Consider the following 27,856-nt stretch of genomic DNA (forward strand, 5'->3'; position numbering starts at 1 on the left):
CTAGAGGCCGGTGCATGAAATTTGTGCACCGGGGGGGGGGGGCCCTCAGCCTGGCCTGCACCCTCTCACAATCCGAGAGCCCTTGGGGATGTCCAACTGGTGGCTTAGGCTGTGGGGAGTGGGCCTAAGCCGGCAGTCGGACATCCTTAGTGCTACCGCGGAGGCGGGAGATCAGACATCCTTAGCACTGCTGCAGAGGCAGGAGAGGCTCCCGCGACGGCTGCTGTGCTCACCAGCGTGAGCCTGGCTTCTGGCTGAGCAGTGCTCCACCTGTGGGAGTAAACTGACCACCAGGGGGCAGCTCCTGCATTGAGCATCTGCCCACTGGTGGTCAGTGCACATCATAGCGACTGGTCGTTCTGCTGTTTCATCGATTTGCATATTAGCCTTTTATTATATAGGATATCTACTCTATTTTTATATAGGTATCTGGTTAACCAACTCTTATTTGGGTTTTGACAGTACTTTATTATTCAGGTAAAATCTACAAAAAATAAAAAAAATTGATGGTGAGCCCAGTACAATCTTTATTCCACATAACATCACTCCATGCAAGATGGATTTAGAATGTTTTAAAATATACTACAGCAAACTAAATGTATATGGTAAAAGTATAACATTTTTCCAGCTTCCCCAAGATATCTTAGTCACAGCTTCTTACCTTTGATGGAGGTTTTGGCAATGAAGCGGAATCTTCTGGAAGCCTATGGAGTGAAAAATAAGATTTTTAGTCTTGGTTTTTCCTAGACAAGCAAACAGAAAAGCTGGGCCAATTTAAGATTCCATAAGTCTTCTTTCTTCTGACAGCTTCAGCTCTATATACTTTAATGTACAATCATTTCAGTGTAAAGAATGAAATTTGTCTAAATGAATAAATCTTCGCCCTAGCTGGTTTGGCCCAGTGAATAGAGCATTGGCCTGCAGACTGAAGGGTCCTGGGTTCGATTCTGGTCAAGGGCAAGCATCGATTGCAGGCTCCTCCCCGGCCCGAGCCCTAATCAAGGCACATGCGGGAAGCAATCGATGTGCTTCTCTCACATTGATACTTTTCTCTGTCTTTCCCTCTCTCTTCCACTCTCTCTAAAAATCAATAGAAAAATATCCTTGTGTGAGGATTAAAAAATAATAATAATAAATAAATAAATAATCAATTACAAAATTTAAATCAATCAATCAATTAATAAATCTTCATTTCACTAATTCCTTGTATGGGAATTGTCTGAACTAAAAAATAAAATTAGAACTCATTTGTTGAAATCAAATTGCTTTTCTTTAGCCTCTACAAATTTGCATTTTTGGCATTATAGTATTTCTTCTTCATAAATAATGAATCTAGCACATATTTAAAAGTTAAAATTATATTAACTGTTAACAAAAAGCCACACAAAATTTACTTTTTTCTCCACCAGAGAAAAGTTTAATTGACATATCTTTTCCCCAAATCTTTAACCTAAGCTTAAAAATTTTAGAGGGAAGAACCAAGATGGCGGCATAGGTTAACGCCGGAGTTTGCTGCTTTGAACAACTACTTCAAAAGTGAAACTAAAAGACGGAAGGGACATCACCCAGAACCACAGGAACGCTGGCTGAGTGGAAGTCCTACAACTAGGAGGAAAGAGAAACGCATACGGACACTCAGAGGAGGCGCAGTGCTGAAGTCAAATTCTGAGGTGCGGAGTGCACGGAGCGGGCTGGCGGCAGAGGGCGCGGTTGTTGTTTTCAATCGGGAGGGAGTCGCAGACTCTGAGCTCCAGATACAGGCGAGTCTTTAGGGACCCAGACTCAAACGGGAGAAGCGGGACTGTCTAGCTTCGGTCAGAGCGAGTGCAGCTTTCTCTCCGAGCTTTGCAGCGGGTGCTGGGACTCAGAGAGGCAGAGCCCCTGGGGACAGGACTGAGAGCCGCCATAACTGCTCTCTCCGGCCCACCCTGTTGATCCTGTGCGACCCGCCCTGCCCAAGCCCTGCACAGAGGCATTTGCTGGATAGCCTCAGGCAAAGGCTAGATTAGCACCTCCCTAGAGAACAGAAGTTCTCTCACTGCTGACACAGCTGATTCTCATAGCCACTTGGCCTGGAGGTCAAACCCTACCTGGTATTAGCTACAACAATCAAGGTTTAACTATAAGACTGCGAACAAAGACCACTAGGGGGTGCACCAAGGAAGCATAACAAAATGCGGAGACAAAGAAACAGGACAAAATTGTCAATGGAAGATATAGAGTTCAGAACCACACTTTTAAGGTCTCTCAAGAACTGTTTAGAAGCCGCCGATAAACTTAATGAGATCTACAAGAAAACTAATGAGACCCTCGATGTTATGTTGGGGAACCAACTAGAAATTAAGCATACACGGACTGAAATAACGAATATTATACAGACTCCCGACAGCAGACCAGAGGAGAGCAAGAATCAAGTCAATGATTTGAAATGCGAGGAAGCAAAAAACACCCAACCGGAAAAGCAAAATGAAAAAAGAATCCAAAAATGCGAGAATAGTGTAAGGAGCCTCTGGGACAGCTTCAAGCGTACCAACATCAGAATTATAGGGGTGCCAGAAGATGAGAGAGAGCAAGATATTGAAAACCTATTTGAAGAAATAATGACAGAAAACCTCCCCCACCTGGTGAAAGAAATGGACTTACAGGTCCAAGAAGCACGGAGAACCCCAAACAAAAGGAATCCAAAGAGGACCACACCAAGACACATCATAATTAAAATGCCAAGAGCAAAAGATAAAGAGAGAATCTTAAAAACAGCAAAAGAAAGTAACGCAGTTACCTACAAGGGAATACCCATACGACTGTCAGCTGATTTCTCAACAGAAACTTTGCAGGCCAGAAGGGAGTGGCAAGAAATATTCAAAGTGATGAATACCAAGAACCTGCAACCAAGATTACTTTATCCAGCAAAGCTATCATTCAGAATTGAAGGTCAGATAAAGAGCTTCACAGATAAGGAAAAGCTAAAGGAGTTCATCACCACCAAACCAGGATTATATGAAATGCTGAAAGGTATCCTTTAAGAAGAGGAAGAGGAAGAAAAAGGTAAAGATACAAATTATGAACAACAAATATGCATCTATCAACAAGTGAATCTAAGAATCAAGTGAATAAATAATATGATGAACAGAATGAACTGGTGATTATAATAGAATCAGGGACATAGAAAGGGAATGGACTGACTATCCTTGGGGGGGAAAGGGGTGTGGGAGATTTGGGAAGAGACTGGACAAAAATCGTGCACCTATGGATGAGGACAGTGGGTGGGGAGTGAGGGCGGAGGGTGGGGCGGGAACTGGGAGGAGGGGAGTTATGGCGGGGGGGAAGAGGAACAAATGTAATAATCTGAACAATAAAGATTTAATAAATTAAAAAAAAAATTTTAGTAGAAAGAAAGGAATGTGAAATATAATGGAGTACAAAGACATAAGGTATCTAACTAAATAAGGAGCAACTAAGTAATCCAGGGAAATATTAAACAGAAGGATATGGTTATCAATTTAAAGGAGGCTTTCAACACATTTTAACTACCACAAAAAACAATTTCTGCTAGTTGTTTTTTAAAGGAGGACCTATGCAATTTGCTAAAAACATCAACTAAAATCTATTAAAAAGTCATTTTATCTTCATGTATGAGAGGAAAATGTAATTATAGGGATGAGAAAGTACATTAACTTATCACACACATATAATCGGAAAAACAGTTATCTAAATCTAGAAAAAAAAATTTTTTTTAAGGTAAAGTCTTATATTATACTAGAAGACCAGTGCACAGAATTTGGGCACGGGGGCAGGAGGGGGAGGGAGTGGTCCCTTGAGTCTGGTCTGCACCCCTCACAATCCAGGACCCCTCAGGGGATGTCCGACGGCTGGTTTAGGCCCGGCAGTCGGACATCACTCTCGCAATCCAGGACCGCTGGCTCGTAACTGCTGGTCTGCCTGCTTGATTGTCCCTAACCACTCTGCCTGCCTGCCTGATCACCCCTAACCACTCGCTTGCCTGTCTGATCGCCCCTAACCACTCGCCTGCCTGCCTCATCACCCTTAACCGCGCCTCTGCCTCGGCCCCTGCTGCCATGGCTTTGTCAGGAAGGTCGTCCAGAATGATGTCCGGAAGGTTGTTCGGCTGTCCGGTCTAATTAGTATAGTATGCTTTCATTATTATAGAAAGGAACACAAATGAGGTTATTCTTAAACCCTTCTGTCCTTAAAGACACAAGACTCTATTTTTTCCTTTTTTGGATTCCAAGTGCTGGGTGTAATAAAGTTACTCAGTGAACATCTTATTTTTTAGTTCAGACAATTCCAATTTCAGTATCTAATATAAATGGTACAAATCTTTAAATGTAACTTTCAAAAATATTCTACACAACACCTACTTTCTTTGCCACTTTTATTTCTATTAAAATGATCAAAAGAACCAAATTTATTAAGTCTAAGGAGGGATAAAATATTAATATAGTTCACTGTCTAAAATCACACCAACCATACTTCCAATCCTAACACAAGTTCTCCAATCAGTATCCACTAAACCAATTCATTTCAATCAAGGAATGTCCATTAAAAATCAACTCCAAACCATACAATTTATAACATAACTCTAAAATAATCTCTTATCAGAAACAATGATATGATAAGTCATAAAGAAATCATATTGCTGGAACACCAAGAAGTGAAAAGGTACTTCTTAATTATGACTGAAGATGAACAATACTCACTTTAAATATTTAGATAAGTCATCACTTAATTCTTTAGGGATGTAATCAGATATCAGGCCATGGGCATAACGAATATAGTCCTCTGAAAGAAACAGAAGAGTAAAAAAAAAAAATTATAGTAATAATTATGAAAGATTTAAAGTCAAGTTGACCAGAGTTCCAATTCTGACTTTATATGATCTTAAAAATTCAAGCTTCTCACCCATTTTCTCATGTGTAAAATGGGGATGCTAATGTATATCTGTCAGAGTAGTGAGGTATTATGATGGATGAAGATATAAGATATCCAAGATATGATCATATAATACAAGTACAACACAAGAGATGCCCACTAAATGACAGATAAAACCCAAATTCAGGGTTGTGTTCTTAGTTGAGGCCCTTGAATACAAATAAAGTTCAAAAATAAGTTATAACAATATGAAATATTGTTAGCCCTTTGAAAAAGACTAATTGTTTCTCTAGGTCTGTTTCAATATAGAATAAATCTAATTATTTAACAGTAATGAGTATGCTCATTTAACTAATAAGCTCTTGCTTTATAAGAGTCCTGAACATTATATTATATATTCTTCCAAACTAATAAAATGAAAAAAGAAACAACACTAAACTCAGCAGAGTGTATAATCATTAATTCTAAAGCATTTGGATCCTTGGTACTGAGTATTAATTAAATGCAGTTACATAACACAATAAAATCTGTTTTAAAGCCCTGTTCCTTAATTCAGTATTTTATGCAGGTGATAATCAAATTTAATCATAAGATTGGATAATCACATCGGGATATAAACTATCAATATCCCAGGTTTGTTGCTAAGATATTTATTAGCTTATTTTTTTCTTTCTCTTCTACCTTCAAGTTAAGATAACAATTTGCCTCAGTATTTGTTAGAAAGTGTTTGCTTCTTGGATCACCTGATCACAAAAAGTCTTCAGTAAGAGGTTTTTACTGCCAATGTAGAAATGGAACATTTCTCAAAATGTGCTCATGGTTCTGAGCTAGCAATTATCCAATGAGTCATGAATGGACAAAACAATTTTAAGAACGTCATTTTAAGAATTTTAAGTGTTTGCATCTTTTGGTAGCATATCAAGCTAAAGATCTTGAAAAAGGAACTAGCATAAAGAATGGCTGGGACACTAAATGGCAATATACACTTATATGTAGAGATTAGCAAAAACACTGGATTGGGAGCAGATGACCTGGCCTCCTAGCCAGGATGGTGACCTGGGACAGTTGTCCATTTCTCTGAGGCCACAAATTCTCATTTTGTATTTATTTATTTTTTAAAATCTTTATTGTTGAAAGTATTACATATGTCTCCTTTCTCCCCCATTGACTTTCTCCACCACACCCACCCTAGGCCCTCACCACCCCACTGTCTGCATCCATGGGCTATGCATATATGCATACAAGGTCTTTGGGTGACTACCTCCCACCCACCCACCCTCCCCCGCCTTCTCTCCGAGATTCCACACTCATGGTTCCATGTCTCCAGATCCACTCAGTTCATCAGTTTATTTTGTTAGATTCCATATATAAGTAAGATCATGTGATACTTGCCTTCCTCTGACTTATTTCACTTAGCATGATACTCTCCAAGTCCCTCCATAATGTTACATAGTATTCCATGGTATAAATGTACCACAGTTTTTTATCTAATCATCTACTGATGGGCACTTGGGCTGTCTCCAGATCTTAGCCATTGTAAATTGTGCTGCTATGAACATAGGGGTGCATACATTCTTTCTGATTGGTGTTTCTGATTTCTTAGGATATCTTCCTAGAAGTGGGATCACTCGATAAAATGGCAGTTCCATATTTAAGTTTTTGAGAAAACTCAATACAGTTTTCCATAATGGCTGCACCAGTCTGCATTCCTACTACAGTATACTAGCGTTCCCTATTCTCAACATCCTCACCAGCACTTGTCATTTGTTGATTTGCTGATGGTGTGAAGTGATACCTCATTGTTGTGTTAATTTGCATCTCTGATGATCAGTGAACTTTGAACATTTTTTCATATGTCTCTTGGCCATCTGTGTGTCCCTTTGGAGAATTGTCTATTTAGGTCTTTTACCCATTTTTTAATTGGATTGTTTGTTTTCTTTCTGTTAGGTTGCATGAGTTCCTTATATATTTTGGATATTAACCCTTTATCAGGCATATCATTGCCAAATACATTCTCCCATACAGTGGGCTCCCTTTCCATTTTGTTGATGGTTTCTTTTGCTGTGCAGAAACTTTTTATTTTGATGTAGTCCCTTTTGTTTATTTTCTCCTTAGTTTCCTTTGCCCTAGAACAGTGGTTCCCAATGTGGGGCACATGCCCCACAGGGGGCAATCTGATTTTTAAGGGGGGCAATTTGAGAATGAGTTAACAGTGAATTTTTTGCATTTCTTATGGTTCTAGGGGCCTCATATACAGTATATGAATACATAGTGTCATATTTATGCATTTCAGTTATCTATTATATGTTTTGAAACTTTACTTGCTATTTTTTCATATCACTTTATATTGTGTGTTGTTGTTTTTTTTTAACAATTTCTAGGTGATTTCTTCCTCAGTACTTCAACTGTCCTTTTGTTCTTTTATTTTTCTCTTTCCTGGATGCCATGTTCTCTGGAAGCTTGTTTAGACCAAGTTTATGGCCTTCTAGCCTTCCTCCACCATGTGAAGAGGAGTTCACTTTTTGAATAAGAATTATATGTCACAGGGGGGCATCAGGATTTTAGAGATGCCTAGGCGGGGCATGGACAAAAAAGGTTGGAACCACTGCCCTAGATGTATTCATAAACATATTGCTATGAGAGATGTCTGAGATTTTGTTGCCTATGGTTTCTTCTAGAATTTTTATGGTTTCTTGACTTACATTTAGGTATTTTATTCATTTTGAGTTTATTCTTGTGTATGGTTTAAGTTGGTGGTCTAGTTTTTTTTGTTTTTGTTTTTTGCATTTACCTAATTTTCCCAACACCATTTACTGAAGAGATTGTCTTTCCTCCACTGTATACGCTTGTCTCCTTTGTCAAATATTAATTGAGCATGATGGCTTGGGTTGATTTCTGGGGTCTCTGTTCTGTCCCATTTATCTATATGCCTGTTCTTGTGCCAGTAACAGGCCGTTTTGATTACGGTGGCTGTGTAGTATTACTTGATATCTGGTAGTGTGATTCCTCTAACTCTGTTCTTCTTTCTCAAGACTGCTGTAGCTATGGGGGTCTCTTTTGGTTTCATATAAATTTTTGGAGTATTTGTTCTAGATCTGTGAAATATGCCATTGGTATTTTAATAGGGATTGCATTGAATCTGTAGAGTGCCTTTGGTAGTATGGACATTATAGTGATGATTCTACCAATCTATGAACACAGTATGCTTTTCAACTTGTTTATAACTTCTTCTATCTCTTTTTCAATGTCCTGTAGTTTTCTGAGAACAAGTCTTTTACCTTCTTGGTTACGTTTATTCTTTAGTATCTTAATTTTTTTTGTTACAATGGTAAATGGAATTTTTTTTCTTTCTGAGAATTCATTATTGGTGTATAAAAAAAGCCATCCATTTTTTGGTATTGATTTTGTATCTAGCTACACTGTCAAATTCATCTATTAAATCTAGTAGTTTTTTTGGTGGAGTCTTTAGAGTTTTCTATATACAATATCATATCATCTGTGAATAATGAGAGTTTTACTTTTTCCTTTCCAATTTGGATGCCTTTTATTTCTTCTTCTTGTCTGATCACTGTGGCTAGGACTGCCAGTACTATGTTGAATAGGAGTGATAAAAGTGGACATCCCTGTCTTGTTCCTGTTCTTAAGGGAAACAGTTTTAGTTTTTGCCCATTGAGTATGATGTTGGCTGTAGGTTTGTCATTTACGACCTTTATCATGTTGAGATATGCTCCCTTTATTCCCACTTTGCTGAGAGTTTTTATCAAAAATGGTGCTGGATTTTGTCAAATGCTTTTTTATGCGATTGCTATGATCATGTGATTTTTGTGTTTCATTTTGTTTATGTGATGTATCATGTTTATTGATTTGTGAATATTGTACCAGCCTTGCATCCTTGGAACAAATCACACTTGGTCATGATTATGATCTTTTTAATATATTGCTGGATCCATTTGCTAATATTTTGCTGATATCTCTATTTCATTTATCTTTTCTTCTGGAGAATTCTCTTGTTCTTTCATTTGGGGGTTGTTTCTTTGTCTCCTCATTTTTGCTGCCCATTTGGGTTTGTGATTAGGTATTAGATAGATCTGCTACGCCTCTCAATCTTTAGTGCAGAATAGTGTCAAGTGCTATTTCTGACTAATTAGATCAGGCAAAGACTCAAAGACTCTAGAGACTGCCTCTGCCTATAGACTTAAAGGATTTTGTTTTGAATAGCCCTCAGGCAATCGTCCACAAGTGTAGTGAGAATTTTTTCAACAGGGAAGGGCAACTGCTTCTGCCTGGAGGCTAATTGCTATTTTCAGTCTTTTAATGGGCCTCAGATACTTTGCACCTTAAGGCAAGGTGTTTTCCAAAAGAGTGGGTCAACTTTCTTCCCCCCTCACCCCTCGAGGCAAAACCGTTAGATAGCAATTGTCTTCGTGAGAAAGATGATCTCCTCATCGCAAGGGAATGACTCAGCACAAGAAACCAGAGTGTCTGCCTTCTGGTTTCTAACCCCAGAGACCCTGATCCTATCTTCTTCTCACACAGCTCCAGTCCACTATGTTCTCCCTCTGCCAGAGTACAAGGTGAGTGGCTCCAGAGGGAATTTTGTCTGTTGGCCCTTTAAATGTGTTGCATTTCTAGCCATCTCTCCCTGGTAGTCAGCAACACCACTGCTTTTCACAGTCAGATGTTACGTGGGTACCCTTCTCAGTTCTGGGAGGTCCAGCTTGGGGATTAGACCCCAGAGTTTCAGGTGGCAATCCCGCACGCTTAGATATCTCATGTGAGAGCCTGGGACTTCATTGTGGGAGCCCAGCCAGCCCTTTTGTGCCTCTGTCCCTCCTACCGGTCTCTATGCAGTCTCCACTTTCTATCCTTGGTTTTCAGGGTTCTCTCCAGTGAGTCTTCAGTTGATTATTAAGGAAGTTTTTCTGTATTTTAGTTGTAATTCCACTTTGGTCCTGGGAGCATGTCCGTGCAGCATCCACTTACTCCACTGACATTTTTAATCTTCCAATTTTTCATTTTTTAAAATGACATCTGCCTAAATAACCTCTAACATCGCTTCTCCTACTTAAAAAAAAAATGCTATGGTTTTATCCATCTATCCATCCACTTATCTACTACAACCTTTCCTTTTGTTAAAACCAACCAAAGAACCTGATGGCAGCTGGTATAGTGAGGGTGCTGTCCACCATTCCCAGAATGGCTGGAGCCAGCTATCATCTGTCTGTACTAGGTGTTCAAGGTATATTTCTGCAAACCAAAGACTGCCTCAATTATGATAAATCACAAACAGGGCACTGTCCCTATTTTTACTTTTTAATGACTAAAGTCAGGTGTTTCAGAATTGTATACCCAGAACAGGGGAACACTGTACTGAAGGTTAAAGTCAGAATAATTTCTGCCCCACCATTTGAGAATGTTAATTGCACTATATAGCTGTTTTTATTCAACATCTATATATACATAAGAGTATACTACACTGGAAAAAGCACCAAAAGAATGAACTTTAATAACCCCAAAGAATAAAAAATTGCTAAATGGATCAATTTTTATCTAAAATTGAAGTACTGAGACCTAATGTAGGACAGATGCTTCTTTAGAGAAAGATGCAAACAGATGCAGCTCACTAGACAGCCTGTACCACACAAATAATACAACAAGAAGCTTGAATGTGGGCTTAGGACTAAACCAGCTCCTTAGTAGCTTAGCTTCACCATTTTACCAGCAATGCAACTTTGGACAAAGCCTCAAGAATGAGACTTACTGGAGTCAGGTGAGATAATGTGTGTATACTGGCAACTTAGCAAAAGGCTTGGCATATGATACACCCTCAGTAAATGAAAGGCAGAGCTGTTAGGGTTGTTATTATTAGTGCAAAATAAATATTTGCTGAATGAATGATTTAAAAGTATCAGTTAGTGACAGAGGTGACCTATGGTAGAAATATTACATGTTTCTGAAATGAAATGCACACCTGTCACAAGATGAGAAGACATGGTAAGAATGTAAACTTCTGAAACATTAAGATTTTAAAATCATAAGATAGGCATTTATAACATAAGCAACATACTCCAGACAAAAATAATTTCTGATGAATCTATTTACTTACCTTCCTTGTCACTGGAAATATGGTGACCGGAGAAAAATGCAGTTGACTGTACACGGGCACCGACATTTATGTTATTGGTTTTTAATGCTGCCACGGTCTGATTAACCTATGAAATAACCAAAAGGGGAATATTAGGGTATTTTGAATTAACTCTAGAAATCCACAACTTTCCAGATAAGTCTTCAATTCATTTAAGATCCAGGAAGAAATATTTTTTCAGCAGATATCAGAGGAGAGACAGCTGCATATTTGGAGAAGGTTGAGCAGCAGCCATAGCATTTCAGGATGATCTCCATATACTTAAGGGCTACACAATAGAGAGCACTGACTCTGGAACCAGGCTGCTTGCTTGGTTCTGCTCTGTGACCACGGGCTAATTACTTAACCTCTCAGTAAAATGGAGATAAAAATAGTATCTACCTCATACAATTGTTATAAAGATTAAATGAGTTAATATACAGGGTGGGGCAAAAGTAGAGCTACAGTTATTTGTATGGAAAATAATACAAGTTAATAAATAATAACACAAGAATAAATTCTGCTTCACATACAACTGCAAACTTACTTTTGCCCCACCCTGTATGTAAAGACCCTTAGAACAGAACCTGGCATAAAGTTTATATGTCATAATTTTCTAAACAAAATAAATAATGTAAATTTCCCAAATCCTAAAATTTACGAAAGAAAACACAATAAATATAAATTTCACTTTGCTATTCATGTCATTATTATTTGTTAAGAGCAAAAACTAAACGTCAAGATTCGGTTCAGTACTTACACTCATTCTTCACTAATAGTAGACTATTACTAAGGTGAATGAAAAATGAAACATAGAGGCACCTTTAAAATTTTTTCACTATGCTGTACAGTAGGAGCCTAATTAATTTTACTTTTATAAGTTCATTTCCATGCTCCCAGGCTCCTAATATGCCCAGTAACATATAATAAACAGGTTTTTCACAAGATGGAAGACAGTAGAAGAGAATTCTAGGAATCAGTACTGTAACTGCTGGTATCACTGATTTGCAAAAACTCAGCAACAGATATCCTCTGGTAAGATTCTTAACCAATGTCAAAGTACACTGCATCCTTAGACTAATGGGTTTCAAAGTATTTTTTGTGTTGTCTTTTTAGCCATAACCCACAGTAAGAAATACACAGCAACCCAATATTGAAACACATATATAAATATGTTTCATAGAGCCACACTTAATACTTGTCCTTACTTTGTTAAATTTTAACACATCCTATCTATCCTATCCCATTCCAATACTGATTGTGACTTACTAAATCCAATTTGGAAACACTACCAGACCTTACATGCAGTCAGTCTACTTCTTAGGATCACTAAGTACACAGTGCGCCTGGAAGATGACTCCTCTTCAGCAGCCAGATACAGAGCGGGACACACATCCTCTAAGCATGAATCCAGTCGGCCTCAGGCCCCTGCCTGGCTGCGTGTGAGTAACACCCACCTCTGAGACAACTGTAGGACCAACTGCAGCAAATGCACATCAGGCCCGGTATTGTCTAGCTTGGAAGATTCAAGTCTACACCAACAAAGAGCAAGAACTTCTTTCATTCAGTGGTGAAGATCATGGGAAAATGGGGATGCAGGTCAAAACAAAACAAACAAACAAACAAACAAACAAAAAACCCATCTAGCAAATTCCAGAGACATGAGTTAGGGAGGATGAAAAGTAAAAGATTTCTTCTCATATTGGATATCCTTACATAGTTTTCCTGTCTTAGTTAGAAATACGAGATAGTCTTTGGTTTACGACTTACCACATTCCTAGTTTTAAAAAGATGTACTGAATTCATTCTGCCATAGGCACTGGAGAGGTACTATACCTTTTTTTCCAGCCACTTTAATGTCTTCTCTTTGCTGTACTTGTAATATTTCTTTTTGCTTATTTCTGGATTAAATTAAAAGAAAAAAGAAGACTGAGCATAGTAGAGTAAACAGAAATAAAATGCATAAGGTTATATCATATACAACAGGGGTGGGGAAAGTCTGGCCCCAGGGCCGCATAAGGCCTGTGAAATAATTTGGTCTGGGCCTGTCACGGCATTAAGGGCGAGTTAATTAAATGTTTGGCCAAACATAGCAGGCTAATTTTTAAGTTGATAATTTTGTATGGCCCACAAATGATGTTATAAATATACAAATGGCCCTTGGCAGAAAAAAAGGTTCCCCGAACCTGACATACAAGATAATTTTAAAGTATTTTATATTAGTGTATATTCTTGAAAAACTCAATTTGCAAACCTGTGAGTGTACTTGAGACATTAAAAAAATTCCAAAACAGCCCTGGCCAGGTGGCTCTGTTAGTTGGAGCGTCGTCCCATATGTAAAAGATTGTGGGTTCGATTCCCATTCAGGGCACATACCTAGGTTGCTGGTTAAGTCCCAGTCAGGGTAAGTGTGGTAGGCAACCTATCGATGTTTCTCTCTCATATCCATGTTTCTCCCCCATCCCCAATCTCTAAAAATCAATAAGCATATCCTTAGGTGATGATAAAAAAAAAATTCCAGAACAGAATTTGGTAGGAAGTATCCAACCATTGAAGGAGTGGGAATTTAAACAAATCAAATTATACACACAAATCTGAAGAAAAGGTAATTTTTAAAACAGAAAATTAGCAATTGAAGAAAATTTCATTCTTTGCATAATTTTAAGCTCACTTCCTTCAATGTTTTCAATGAAAGACTACTTTTCTAAAATAAAAACAAAATTCCCATAAAAGAAAATTGAAACTAAATGCAGATGCCTATGAACAGTCCATTATCAAATATATATTGTTAACTACTCAGTACTGTCATGATGGGATTAGTGGAGAAAAAAAGAAAAGATAGAACTCTCTTTCACTGTATTGCAGTATAACCATTGCTATTTTGGGGAAATTTAGACTTATGATATGTTCAACCTGGCCCTTTTATATAAGGGATAAAAGTTCCATGTCTTATAAATTATACTTCCTGTCCTCACAATCTACCTAGCATTACCTACCACATCACTGAACCACTATTTCCTCGGTATCTCTTCATTCATAGGGAGTCTTGGTTTCTGTGCAATCGGTGCACTCCCACTTCCTGCCCCACACAGGAGTTATCCTGTGATCACTGGATTAGGGCAGATGCAAACACCAGCTTATGGCTCTGTCAGAGACATCCTAGATTACATAGAATGACATTTTCTCTTTCGCTCCTCTGTAATAGTAGCAGGAAATGGAAACTACCCTATTTTTCCAGGTATAAGACACCCCCATGTATAAGATGCCCCCCACTTTGCCAACCCAAAATTAAGAAATCAATATTTTAAACATTTCGCTGGTTTTCCTCTTAAGGCCTTCTTCTTTCTTGGCATCTTAAGGAGTTGTTCTTCCTGTTTTCTCCACTGTCTGACCATACACTCAGTGGGAGGAGGTCCAAATTGTCTCTCTGCAGCTCTATTTCCATGCTCTTTTGCATAGCTGATTACATTCAGTTTGAATTTTGCAGAGTAAAACAATCGCTTACCAGTATTTATCTTTTTATTTTTGATATCTTTATGGGTTCAGAACGCTCTGTTCCCTGTTGCATCTGTGCACTCTCCACCTCCACCTCCAATTATGGCATCAGCTGATGTCAGTAATAAGGCTCGTGATTGGAGGAAGCCTGCTTGACTTGTCAGTTTGCCTTTGTAGCTGGGATATATGAGGCACTTCATATATCCCAGCATGGCTCCCTCCTGGGCTGACTTCCATGGATAAGATGCCCCTCGATTTTCAGTCTAATGATTTTAGAAAAAAATAGCGTTTTATATGTGGAAAAATACGGTACTTATTCAGGGATCACTTTACTGCAGTCTGTTAATTGCTTGAGTTCCACTAAATCAGTGGTCGGCAAATTCATTAGTCAAATATCAACAGTACAACGATTGAAATTTCTTTTGAGAGCCAAATTTTTTATTGTTATTAACTTAATTAGGGTACTCCTAAGCTGGCCTTTGCTAAAAACGTCCTCAATCTGATTGAGGTACGTTCGCTGAGGTCGACCCCTTCCAACTCTCCCATCCACACTCATCTTGTATACTTGTTTCGTCTATCTCCTTTCGTTCATCCTCTCTATATGTCCAAACCATCTCAACATACCTTTCTCAATCCTCGACACTACATCTTCTTTCACTCCACAATGTTCCCTAAAATTAATTTAATAAACTTTAAAGTTTTTTTTTAAAATATATTTTATTGATTTTTTACAGAGAGGAAGGGAGAGAGAAAGAGTTAGAAACATCGATGAGAGAGAAACATCGATCAGCTGCCTCCTGCACATCCCCCACTGGGGATGTGCCCGCAACTCAGGTACATGCCCTCGACCGGAACCGAACCTGGGACCCTTCAGTCCGAAGGCGGATGCTCTATCCACTGAGCCAAACCGGTTTTGGCAAACTTTAAAGTTTTAAGTCTTAGTTAAACTATAGGTACGTTGAATAAAACTTGATATCATACTTAATAACGATATTATTTATTGATAAAATTAAATTCCTTACAATTTACCTTACAATATCCATAAAATTAAATCACGACAAACACTAATGTGAACAATGGCCTTGCATCTCCTTGGAAAGTTTGGGTAAGTCAGGTTTGTACGTTGTTGTTTTTAATTTTAGGCACGATTCCAGGTTCTCATCAATAAGACGACTTCTCAATTTACTCTTGATAAGGTTCATGCTTGAAAATGATTGTTCGCATAAATATGTAGACCGGAATAAGGAAAGAACAGCAAACGCTAGTTTTTCAGTTGATTATATGAGTCAGGAATACTATTCCAGGTGTTAAAAATCAACATATCTTCCTTTTCCAGGTCTTTCAAAGCAGACCACTTGTGCTGTGGACGAAGGTCACTAACCACTGCACAATGAGACTGCTGACTGACTGGCTCACTCAATTGGTGCATGAATCGAGTGCGCCTCCCCTGCGCTGCGTATCCCGGGGCCCACCTGCGCCCCCTCTCCCTTCGCCCTACAGACCCACACCTCCCACTTCTTCTAACGCCACTTCTTCAAAATAGACTCGCCCAGTCCGAAAACCGACTTCTGCGCATGGGCCACGAAGTTTCAATCGCACTGTACGTGCACGCCCACACGTGGTATTTTGTGGAAGAGCCACACCCAAGGGGCCAAAGAGCCACATGTGGCTTGCAAGCCGCGGTTTGCCGACCACTGCACTAAATCAGTGGTTCTCAACCTTGGCCCAGAAATCAGGATTTTAAAAAGATTCCCAGGTGATTCTAATGTGCAGCCAAGGTTGAGAACCACTGCACTAAATGGTTTGCATGGGGAAGGGGCTGGCAGGTCCCTGGCCCTAGCACAAATACATTTCCTCCCCATTTCAGCCTGTGGTTGTCAACACTGTGGGCACTAGAAAGCAGGATAGAGTGGGGAGCCACATCTATGCTCCCCTCTCCTCAGGACCTGTCACCAAATAACAAAAAGGAGGCACTGTTACAAATGGTATCCTGTCAGAAATTTGAGAATTTCAAGGTGCAAGGTCTGCTGTCCCCAGAGCTAGGATTGCCTGGGGAAACAGCCTGCTGTAGAACCAAGGTAGAGGAGACTGGACCCATCTTCCCTGGAGACAATGTCCCATCCACATACATTAGGGGAATTCTAAGAGCAACGCAGCAATCACTCAAAAAATGTACACCGTTCAATGGACTTTATAAGTACTGTTCATTACCTAAGACAAATAATCACTAAAGAAGCTCAGGTCTCTCTTAAGAAATCTTACTTTGACTACTCACTTCCCTCTTATCTCTATCTCCAAATTCCCTGAAAGAATGTTCTACAATCTGCCCATCTCCTTCCTTCCTCCCACTCCCTGTGCCCCTTGCAGGCTACTTCCTTCCCTCTTGAAAATGCTCTTTCAGAAGAAGAGTCAGTCTCTGAACCGTATTTCCTGGGTTCCTATACTCGCAGAGCACAATTCACCTTGGGAAGTCAGTCACCTAATACACGGGATGATCCATACAAATATGATTGCACAACACCAGGCACATGACAAACACGTAATGTTAGTTAAGAACAAATGAGAACTGACAACCTGTTCACGATAATAGCATCTAAAACTAAGTACATTCAGGCCTGTGCTACATTCTTTTTTCTTTTTAAAGTATTTTTATTGATTTTTAGAAAGAGAGGAAGAGAAAGAGAGATACATTGATGTGAGAGATTGAAACATCAATTGGCTACCTCCTGCATGGCCACTACCGGTGGGGCGGGGGTTGAGCCTGCAACCCCAGCATGTACCCTGACCAGAAATCGAGCTAGCAACCTTTCTGTACAAGAAATGACGCCTAACCACTGAGCTACAACGGCAAGGGCTGTGCTATGCTCATTATACACATTTTTTCACTGAATGCCCAGAATGAATGGCTAGTTCAAAGGCTTATTTGTCCCCATCTTAACGGACTGGGTGTGAGTGAAGTTCAGTAAGTTGTTCAGAGTAAGCAGGAGCATCAGGATTCCTTTTCAAGCTGGCTGCAAGTTGTGGGTCTGACGCTCATTTTACCAAAATCAATTAGCTACTCATTCTACTGCCTCAGTACTTGTAACCCTGTTATTTGTGGGTAAAAACCTCTCCTCCAAGGTTCTATAAAACCTTTCTCTCAGTTATTCTACATCTCTGATGACTTTTCCTCGGATTCTTTTCTAGCTCTACTTCCTCCTCCTCTGAGGCCAATTGTACCTTTCTCCTGGAGTGACTTAATCCTACCTCAACAACACTAAACAAACCCAACCAGGAAACCCACAGTCCTGAGATGAGGCCCTGAGTGCCTAAAGCCAAACTGTGCACCTTCCTCACAAACTGCCCTCCTGGACACCCAGCCTCGAATCTCAGCCAGTACTCACTCCTGCCTTCCTCCCCACATTCCATCCCTAGACTCCACAAGAGATGGGAAGGAGACAACATTATCTTAGAGGGGACAATGGGGAAGGAAAAGCAAATAAGAAAAAAACTATGTCAGAAATAAGCAGGCTTAGCTTCTTGTGCTGGATCAGTAATCACTTCATTTAAAAAAAAATATTTAGTAATAATGTTTATATGATAAGTACACCCATTTTAAGTACATAATTTGAGAGTATGGACAAATGTATACATTCAGTCATGTAACCATCACCCAGAAAGTTCCCTTGAGCCCTCTGCCATCAGTCCCCCCATCCCTACCCAGACCTCAGGCGACCACTGATCTACTATCATCATAGAATCATTGTTGCTTTATCCTAGAACTTCATAGAAATAGTACACGGTGAGTGCTTATGACCATCCTCTTTTGCTCAACATCATTTCTTTGTGAGTCTTCCATTTTGTTGCAGTTGGCAATAGTTCCTTCCTTTGTATTATCAAGTGTATCCTGTGTATGGATTCCCACATTTTGTTTACCCACTCACCTACTAAAGAACATTTAGGTTGTTTCCAATTTGGGGCTATTTTGAAAAAGTTCCTCTGAAATTAAAAGGCTGCTCTGAACATTCTTGCACACGTCTTTGCACAGATCTGTGTTATCATAAGTCTTGGATAAATATCTAGGAAGAGAATTACTGAGTCATAAGAAATTTCTAAGTAGTTATATATCATTTTATGCTTCTCCTAGCTAGGTAGGGGACTTCCAATTATTCCTTAACTTATCATATTTCTTACTTAGCCATTCTGTGAATACCGATATTTTCTTGTGATTTTATTTACATTTTCTTGGTGACTGATATTGAACATCTTTTCATGTGCCTATGGGCTATTCATAAATCTTCTTTTCTGAAGTGTCTGTTCAAACTGCTTGCTGATTTTTTACTGGGTTGTATATCCTCTTATTATTGTGTTAAGAGTTCTTTATATATTTGAGATACATATTTTTTTATCAGATATGGCAGGTAAATATTGTCTTCCAACTGTGGCTTTATCTTTTTTATTTTTCCCCTCAGTGGTGTCTTTCAAAAAGCAGAAGCTATTAATTTTGATGAAATGTAATTTATAATGTTTTTCATTTTGTATTGGTTTCAGGTATATGGCTTAGTAGTTAGACAATGATATACTTTACATAGTGTTCCCCTTGATAATCCCAATACCCTAAATGGCGCCATACATAGTTATGGCAATATCATTGACTATATACTTTTTTTATGATTAGTGGTTTTTATGTCCTAAGAAACCTTTGCTTCTCCACACAAAAGTTTCCTATTAGACGTTTTAAGTTTTTGCTTTTGCATTTAAGTTAGTAATCCATTTTGAGTTCATTCTTTTGTATAAAGGTGAGGTGAGGGTCAACGTTAATTGTTTTTCATATGGAGATCCAATTTTTCCAAGTAATTTATTGAAATAACTATCCATGTGCCCATTTAATTATCTATTTCTGGATTCTCTATTCAGCTTCATGTATCTATATATTTACCTTATAGCAATAACACACTTTCTTGATTATTTTAGCTTCACAGTAAGTCTTAAAATCAGGTTGTGTAAGTTCTCCAACCTTTTTCTTCTTCTTCAAAATTGTTTTGGCTATCATAAGCCCTCTGCATATATAAATCCTAGAATCATCTCATTAATTTCTGCTAGAAAAAAATGGCCATCTTAATATTGAGTCTTCTAATTCACAAACATTATCTATCTCTCCATTATTTATGTAATTCCTTAATTTCTCTCATCAATGTTTTATAATGTTCAGTGTATTGGTCTTATACATTGTGTTATATTTATTCCTGGAACTTCATGATTTTTTGATGACATTATAAATGGTATGTTTGTTTTGTTTTTTAAATATATTTTATTGATTTTATAGAGAGGAAGGGAAGAGGGAGAGAGTTAGAAACATCGATGAGAGAAACATCGATCAGCTGCCTCCTGCATGCCTCCTACTGGGGATTGAGCCCACAATCAAGGTACATGCCCTTGATCACAATCGAACCCAGGACCCTTCAGTCCGCAGGCCAATGCTCTATCCACTGAGCCAAATCGGTCAGGGCTAAATGGAATGTTTTTATTCCATTGTTCGATTATGCACTGCTAATATACAGAAATACAATTTATATCTCTATATTGACCTTGTATCCTGGTGCCTTTTTTATTAGTTCTAATGATTTTTTGTAAATTCTTTTGAGATTTTAATATACATGACCATATTGTTTATGAGTAAATTGTTTCATTATTTACTTTCCAATCTATACACCTTTTAAATTTTTCTTGTCTTATTGAAACTGTTAGGACTTCCACTTCAATGGTGAATAGAAGTGGCCATCCTTATCTTGTACCTAATCTTAGGGGGAAAGTGTTTCTTTTACAATAAAGTATGATGTTAGTCTAGGTTACAGATGCCCTTTACCAGACTGAGGAAGCTCCCTTCTATTTCTAAGTTGCTGAAAATTGATATTATGACTGAATTTTGTCAAATGATTTTTTTTGTATCTATTGAGATGATCATACAGTTTTTCTTTTATGATGCATAAATATGGTGAATTATATTGACTGATTTTTCTAATGTTTAACCAACTTTGTATTACTGCAATAAACCCTACATTTTTCCTTTATCTTTTTAAATAAAATTATATATATGTTAATGTAGATATAAATACATAAAACAGACACAATACAAGTAGAAACTGCTGTGTGGTTACTCCCAGGTCCCTGGCACCAGGAAGAACTCTCAACTCCTCCCCATGTGCATTCCACTCAGGCCTGACTCTGCATGCTTGGGGTAGAAAATCTAATCTGTCAGGTAAGGAACTTCTGAGGCCAGTGTCTGATACCACCTGCCCCCATTACCTCCCACAAGAGCATAAAGCAGAGGTTAAGGCTTAATAATAGCGAGTTTCCCAGCTAATATTTAGTTAAAAATTTTCTGTCTGTTATCATATGAGATATTGGCCTAGTTTTTATGTATTTATACCTAGTTTTATTTTGTAATAATTTTGATTTTTGGTATGGAGTAATTATGGCTTCATAAAACTAGTTGGGAAATATTCCTGCTGTATCTAATTTCTGGAAGAATTTGAGTATGATTATTATTATTTTAGTATTATTTCTTCCTCAAAGTATGGTAGAATTCACAAATGAAACCAGCTGGGCCTAGAGTTTGTTTTTTTTTTCTAGGAAGTTTTTAAGTTAAAATTTATTTTAAATGAGACATTCCCTGGACAAGAAATATCAAGGAGAAAGAACCAAGATGGTGGCATAGGTAGTACTTGCCACCTCCCATAGCCACATCAAAATTACAACTAAAATACAGAACAACTGTCATTCAGAACCATCTGAAATCTGGCTGAATGAAAGCCCTGCAACTAGAGAAGTAAAGAAAAAAGCACATTGAGACTGGTAGGAGGGGCAGAGGCGAGGAATGGGCTGGTCCAACACCCACATATGGCGGGTTTTTAATGAGGAGGGATATCTTGGCCACAGAGGCCTCCTGTGAGGAGCAAGGGTTCCAGTGTTGGGAAGAGAGAAAAGCCCCCATAACTTCCAATGGGCATTGGGGCTGAGTGACACAGAGGCTGCCAGAGTCCCAACAATTCCTCTTAAAGGGCTGGTGTATGAACTTACTTGGACTGGCTCCCTCTGAGCTCTATTGCTGGGCAGTAGCTTGGGGAGATCCAGGTACCTACAGGGAGGAACTGGATTGTCTGGCATCAGAACAAGAACTCAGGGGCAGCTTTATCCCAGACAGAGGTGCTTGCACGGATCATTATTCCTATGCTGAGACATCCCCCATCACAGAGCCAACTGGCAGGTGACATATCTGAGTCTCTATCAACCTGAGTCACACTGTTGGCTCTGCCCTGGTAATTCCCTGAGACCCCCGCTCCACCCAATTTGCAGCCCCACCCAAGCTATTTGCAGCAGCTTTTCCAGCTTGTCTTGGCTCAGGCTTCAGACTTTTCTAAACTCTCTTAAACAAGCAACAACTGGTGACAGCATGTCCCATACCTCTCAATGAGAGGCCCCAGGCACAGCACTAGCAGCAGTCAGCCTTGCTTCACAGCTTGGCGTCTCCTGGGCACTTCTAAGCCCAACACAAGTAAGATTATCTTCAGATCCCTCTGCAGCTGCTGACAGATGGCCATAGGCAGGGCAGAGACAGTGGCTGACTTTGCACCTCCAAAAGGTCCCCAGAGCCTGTGGACAGCTTCAGACCATGCCAGATTACATCTCTACACATCCACGAGCAACACATTGAAGTGGCAGACTCAGTGAGCACCAAAGCCCTACTGAATCAAGTCTTATTCCATAGGATGTCTCCTGCACAGCAGCTCTTCCATTGTAGTCACAGATGCTCCTCACAGCCAGTTGGCCTGGGTATCAATTCCTCCCAGTGACACCAACAGCAATCAAGGCTCAACTACAATAAGACAGTGCACACAATTCACACAGGGACACATCTAGAGTGCCCAGCTCAGGTGGCTAGGGAAGCTGAGCCCCTGGGCCCTACAGGATACATATTACACAAGACCACTCTACCCAGTCTGGGAGACATAGCAGCTCTACCTAATACATAGATGTTTACAGGCATCAAAAATGTGGAGACAGTCTCTTCCCACATCTCCCACACCCCTTGCACCTATGGATGAGGACAGTGGGTGGGGAGTGAGGGCAGAGGGTGGGGTGGGAACTGGGAGGAGGGGAGTTATGGGGGGGGGGAAAGAGGAACAAATGTAATAATCTGAACAATAAAGATTTAATTTTAAAAAAGTATAAAAAAATGTGGAGACAAACTTGTCACAAATGAAAGAACAGAAGAAATCTCAAGAAAGAACTAAATGAAATGCAAGCAACCAAACTATTAGATACAGAGTTCAAAACAATGGTTATAAAGATGCTCAAGGGTTTAAATGAGTTTCAAGGAAATTAGTGAGAACATCAAAGACATGAAAAAGGACCAGTCAGAAATGAAGGATATACTAACTAAAATGAAGAATCATTTACAGGAATTAACAGTAGAGTACAGGAGGCTGAGAATCAAATCAGCAATTTGGAATATGAGGAAGCAAAAACACCCAATCAAAACAGCAAAAAGAAAAAAGAATCCAAAAATATGAAGATAGTGTAAGGAGCCTCTGGGACAACCTCAAGTATACCAATATTCGCATCACTGGGGTGTCAGAAAGGGAAGAGAGAAAGATATTGAAAATCTATTTGAAGAAATAATGACAAAAACCTTCCCCTACCTGGTGAAAGAAATAGACTTACAAGTCCAGAAAGCTCAGCGAGTTCCAAAAAAGAGAACCCAAAGAAGGCCACACCAAGGCACATCATAATTAAAATGCCAAAGGTTAAAGACAGAGAGAATCTTAAAAGCAGCAAGACAAAAGCAATTAGTTACCTACAAGGGAGCACCCATACGAATGTCAGCTGATTTCTCCACAGAAACTTTGCAGGCCAAAAGGGAGTGGCAAGAAATATTCAAAGTGATGAAAAGCAAGGGCCTACAATCAATATTACTCTACCCAGCAAAGCTGTCATGTAGAATTGAAGGTCAGATAAAGAGCTTCACAGACAAAAGAAAGCTAAAGGAGTTCATCACCACCAAAAAGATGAACAATAAAGTGGCAATTATTACGTATCTATCAACAATTGAATCTATAAATAAAAATAAACAAGGAATCTAATGAACAAAATAAGCTGATGAATAAAATAGAACCAGAGGCATGGAAACATGAAACAAACTGACCAATCACAGAGGGAAGAAGGGAGGGATGGGGTGGGAAGAGATTAACCAAAGATCTTATATATATACTAGAGGCCCGGTGCATGAAATTCATGCACTGGGGGATGGGGTTCCCTCAGCCAAGCCTGCCCCTCAGTCCGGGAGCCCTCAGTGGATGTCCTACTGATGGCCACAGTCTGGCAGCAGAGGCTCGGTGCAGGAGTCCCGTGTGTGTGTGTGTGTGTGTGTGTGTGTGTGTGTGTGTGTGTGTCTGCTGGGGCCTGCCCCCAGCTGCACCACATAGGCTCCGAGCAGTTGCCGTGTGTGTGTGTGTGTGTGTGTGTGTGTGTGTGTGTGTGTCCAGTGGTGGTCTGCTCCCAGCCACACTGGAAGTTAAGAGTAGGCGCTGTGTGTGTGTGTGTGCTGGGGGCCTGCCCCCAGCCACACCTTGGAGGCTTGGAGCAGGCACCCCCCCCTCTGTTGATCTCTCAGGCTCCTGGCCTCCACTGTATGTTGTACTCTTCCTTGAGCTGTGGCCAGGGTGGGGCACCCTTTCCTGCTGTGGGATCGCCAGGGCGACCCAGGGACAGGCATACAGGGGGGCTGGCTGGAGGCCACCGTATCCTGCTGTGGGATCGCATCCTCAATTTCATGGGCAGGCAGGTGCACACAGGGGCTGGCTGCCGGCTGCCCTTTCCTTCTCTGGGATCGCAGCTGTGACCCAGGGGCAGGTGCACACAGGGGCTGGCTGCAGGCCGCCCTTTCCTGCTGTGGGATCCCCGTGGCGACCCAGGGGCAGGCGCACATGGGGGCTGCCTAGAGGCCGCCCTTTCCTGCTGTGGGATCGCCGTGGGGACCCAGGGGCAGGCACACACAGGGGCTGGCTGCAGGCCGCCCTTTCCTGCTCCATGATCTCCGGGGGATCCCATGGGCAGGCGCACACAGGGGTTGGCTAGAGGCCGCTCTTTCCTGCTCGGGGATCGCAGCTGCGACCCAGGGGCAGGCACACACAGGGGCTAGCTGCAGGCCGCCCTTTCCTGCTCTGTGATAGCCGCAGCGATCCCACGTGCAGGCGCACACGGAGGCTGCCTGCAGGCCCCCCTTTCCTGCTGTGGGATCCCATCCGCAATCCCATGGGCAGTCAGGTGCACAGGGGAGCTGGCTGCAGGCCGCCCTTTCCTGCTTCAGGATCTCCAGTTGCTCATCCCTGGCAGGGGCCACCAGGGAAGAGGCGGGCACCTGCCTCTTCCCTGCCCCCCTCTGGCTTCTCGGATCACCGGCAGGGGGGTGGGCAAAGGCAGCCAGTTCTCCGATCCAGGGCCAGGGGCAGTGCCTCCTGGCTCTTGCCTGCCGCCTGTGTTTCCAATCACTGTCCTTCCCCTATGGCCTCCCATCATTGCCCCTATGTATGCAAATTAACCGCCATCTTGGTTGGCAGTTAATTTGCATATCACCCTGATTAGCCAATGGGAAGGGTAGCGGTCGTACGCCAATTACCATGTTTCTCTTTTATTAGATAGGACTAGAGGCCCAATGCACGAAGATTCGTGCAAGAATGGGCCTTCCTTCCCCTGACTGCTGGCACCGCTTTTGCTCCGGCCAGAGCCACCTTTCTGCCTTCCCACGCTGCCCAGGGGCCCGGAGCAGCTGGGGCGGTGCGGAACGCCTGCATCATCGCCATGGCGACAACGCAAGCGTCCCACTCTGCCCCTGGCCTCTTGGTGCCTGTGTATGCAAATTAAGCCACCAGCTTTGTTGGATTAATTTGCATACTCACTCCTGATTGGCTGGTGGACGTTGCAAAGGTATGGTCAATTTGCATCTTTTTGTTTTATTAATGTAGATATGCATTACCTATGGACACAAACAATAGGGTGATGAAGGCCTGGGGTGGGGTGGAACTGGGTGGAGGGGGGCAATGGAGGAAAATGGAGGACATCTGTAATACTCTCAACAATAAAGATTTTATAAATACATACATACATAAATATCAAGCTTTAATATCCATAATGCTACATAAGGACCAAGTCAAAAACTACAGCTCACCTTTATTTGTTTGTTTGTTTGTTTGTTTAGTCATTCATTTATTTTACATATCCATGCTTTTATTTATTTATCTATCTTTTTTTTCAGTGTTTTTATTAAATCTATTGAGGTGACACTGGTTAATAGGATCATGTATATTTCAGCTGTGGATTTTTATGTTACAAGATCTGTATATTACACAGTGTACCCACCACTCAAAGTCAATAATATTTCATTACTATGCTTACCTTTAAAATTCACAAATTTTTATAAGGTTTAAAATACTCATGAAGGCCACAGATTACCCTTAATTATGAAAAATACCACATCTTTTCATGTCCTAAATTTCATACTTATGAGAGTTAGTGATTAGATAATATGCACATATGTTGGAAAGGTTTCTTTCCCTAATGTGGCTGGTACCTATAAAACTGGTTTCAAAACTTCTTGAAAGATTGGGCTTACAAAATAAAGACAGAATAAAAGTGAGTTCACTTTTAAATAACATGTTCAGCAATTGGGTAATCTGTTCACAAACTTGAATTTTCCTGATAGATTGTAGAACAAACTGCCTAGAGCACATTTTTACATCTACTTTCTCAATGTTTCCTACCACTGAGAAACTCATATGGCCTCTTTTTTCCCTGCCTCCTGGGGAAAGAAACTTGGCAACTGTACTCGGGACATTTTAATCAGGTAAGTTTTCCTGACTTCCTGTTAATCACACTGGACAGCGCAGTGTAGCTTTTGCTTGCAGTATGAAACAGTGTTACACTCAAGACGAAGTTCATAACCCTTTATTAGTCCTTTCCTCTGTCATCTCTCCATGACTGTGAGCTTCTTTGGCAAGAAATGTGCTGAGCCTCAGAGCTAGCAAACAGAAACACATAATTTCCTTCACTAATAAAGCTGGTGGTGCTAACTAAGGTCACCGCCATCATCATTCAGGATACAAACAACCGTGGCAAGGTTTATTTGGCAAGGAGAAGGCAAGGGAGAAAGGTTTTCATAAAACTAGAAGATGTAACCAGATCTTTAATGACATAGTCTTTTAAGACAGCATCTGGAGTCCAATATCAAAATAGCTGGCTAGGTAATTTGAGTATTTGAGCTTTTACTCTATCTGCACAGTGCCTGTGGAGAGGATGGAAGTTAAAAAACAGCAGCTTTCCTCTTTATCTTTGCTCCTTGTCATGGACATTACCTGACCACCCTTGGGCAGTCTTCTTTGTTTCTTATTTTAAAATCCTAGCAATAAAATACAAAGAATGGAGCCAAACAACTTCTAAATGGACAATCACCCCAAATCAAATAAGCAGCCAGCACCCAACAGCAATCACTAAAACAGGCTAATACAGTGCCTTGAGCACAGAAAGCTCATTGCTGGGATTAGAAAAAATGCCTTTCCTTACTCCATTAAAGTTCTGTCTCCTCTCCTGTCCCTCTCTTTTTGCCTCACAAAGGGAAATTAAGAGGTGATACAAGATTTTTAAAAAGTTTCTATTTTTACATATGACAATGCCTAAGCATTCTAACAGAGCATTATGGAAGTGTTAACACAGTTGTAAGAAGAAAGGTTGGGGAGCAGAAATAAAGAATTCACTAGCAGGTAAGTTCTCCAAGGACAAAGATGAAGAAATTTATTCACTGATATATTTTAAGCTCCTAGCATAGTCCCTGCCATAGGAAAAGCTTTCAGAGAATATTTGTTAAATGAATGAATGATAAATAAATTAAAGAAAAAATGCTATTTTCACATACAAATTAACCTAATCTGGACAATCTGCTGTGATTTTGCTTTTCTGTGTTTGTAAAGAAGTTGATGACCTGATGCCAAATAAATGCATATAAGGAGGCACCTTTAAAAAATAAAGAAAAAAGGGAAAGAGTTACTGCCATACAGACGTGAATTCAAATGTCAATTCTATCACTTCAAGTTCTATGATGTTAGTCAACTTACTTACACCCTGTGAGCCTCAGTTTCCTCATTTGTAAAAATGCAGGTTATAAAAACAATGAAAGGAGATTACTGTAAGGATTAAATAATATATATATAAATCAATAAGTATAGATATGGTATAGAATAATTTCTTAATATATGGAAGATATTTTTATTATCTGACTAGAGGCCCAGTGCATGAAATCTGTGCACGGGTGCGGTC

General features: G+C 40.1%; 1 protein-coding gene across 3 annotated transcripts in view; it reads right to left on the reverse strand.

Annotated features, from left to right (window-relative positions):
* The window catches only part of RNASEH2B (ribonuclease H2 subunit B), a 101,064-nt gene that overhangs the window by 30,667 nt on the left and 42,541 nt on the right, over positions 1 to 27,856 (reverse strand). For all 3 annotated transcript variants that reach the window (XM_059684563.1, XM_059684562.1, XM_059684561.1), the window contains exons 6-9: positions 12,851 to 12,915; positions 10,997 to 11,102; positions 4,719 to 4,800; positions 662 to 704 (exon numbers count right to left, since the gene is read on the reverse strand). In XM_059684563.1, coding sequence (XP_059540546.1) covers positions 662 to 704; positions 4,719 to 4,800; positions 10,997 to 11,102; positions 12,851 to 12,915 — 296 coding nt within the window. The remainder of the gene's footprint in view (positions 1 to 661; positions 705 to 4,718; positions 4,801 to 10,996; positions 11,103 to 12,850; positions 12,916 to 27,856) is intronic.

Source organism: Myotis daubentonii, chromosome 2, assembly GCF_963259705.1.
Source record: "Myotis daubentonii chromosome 2, mMyoDau2.1, whole genome shotgun sequence".
Classification (NCBI taxonomy): Eukaryota; Metazoa; Chordata; class Mammalia; order Chiroptera; family Vespertilionidae; genus Myotis; species Myotis daubentonii.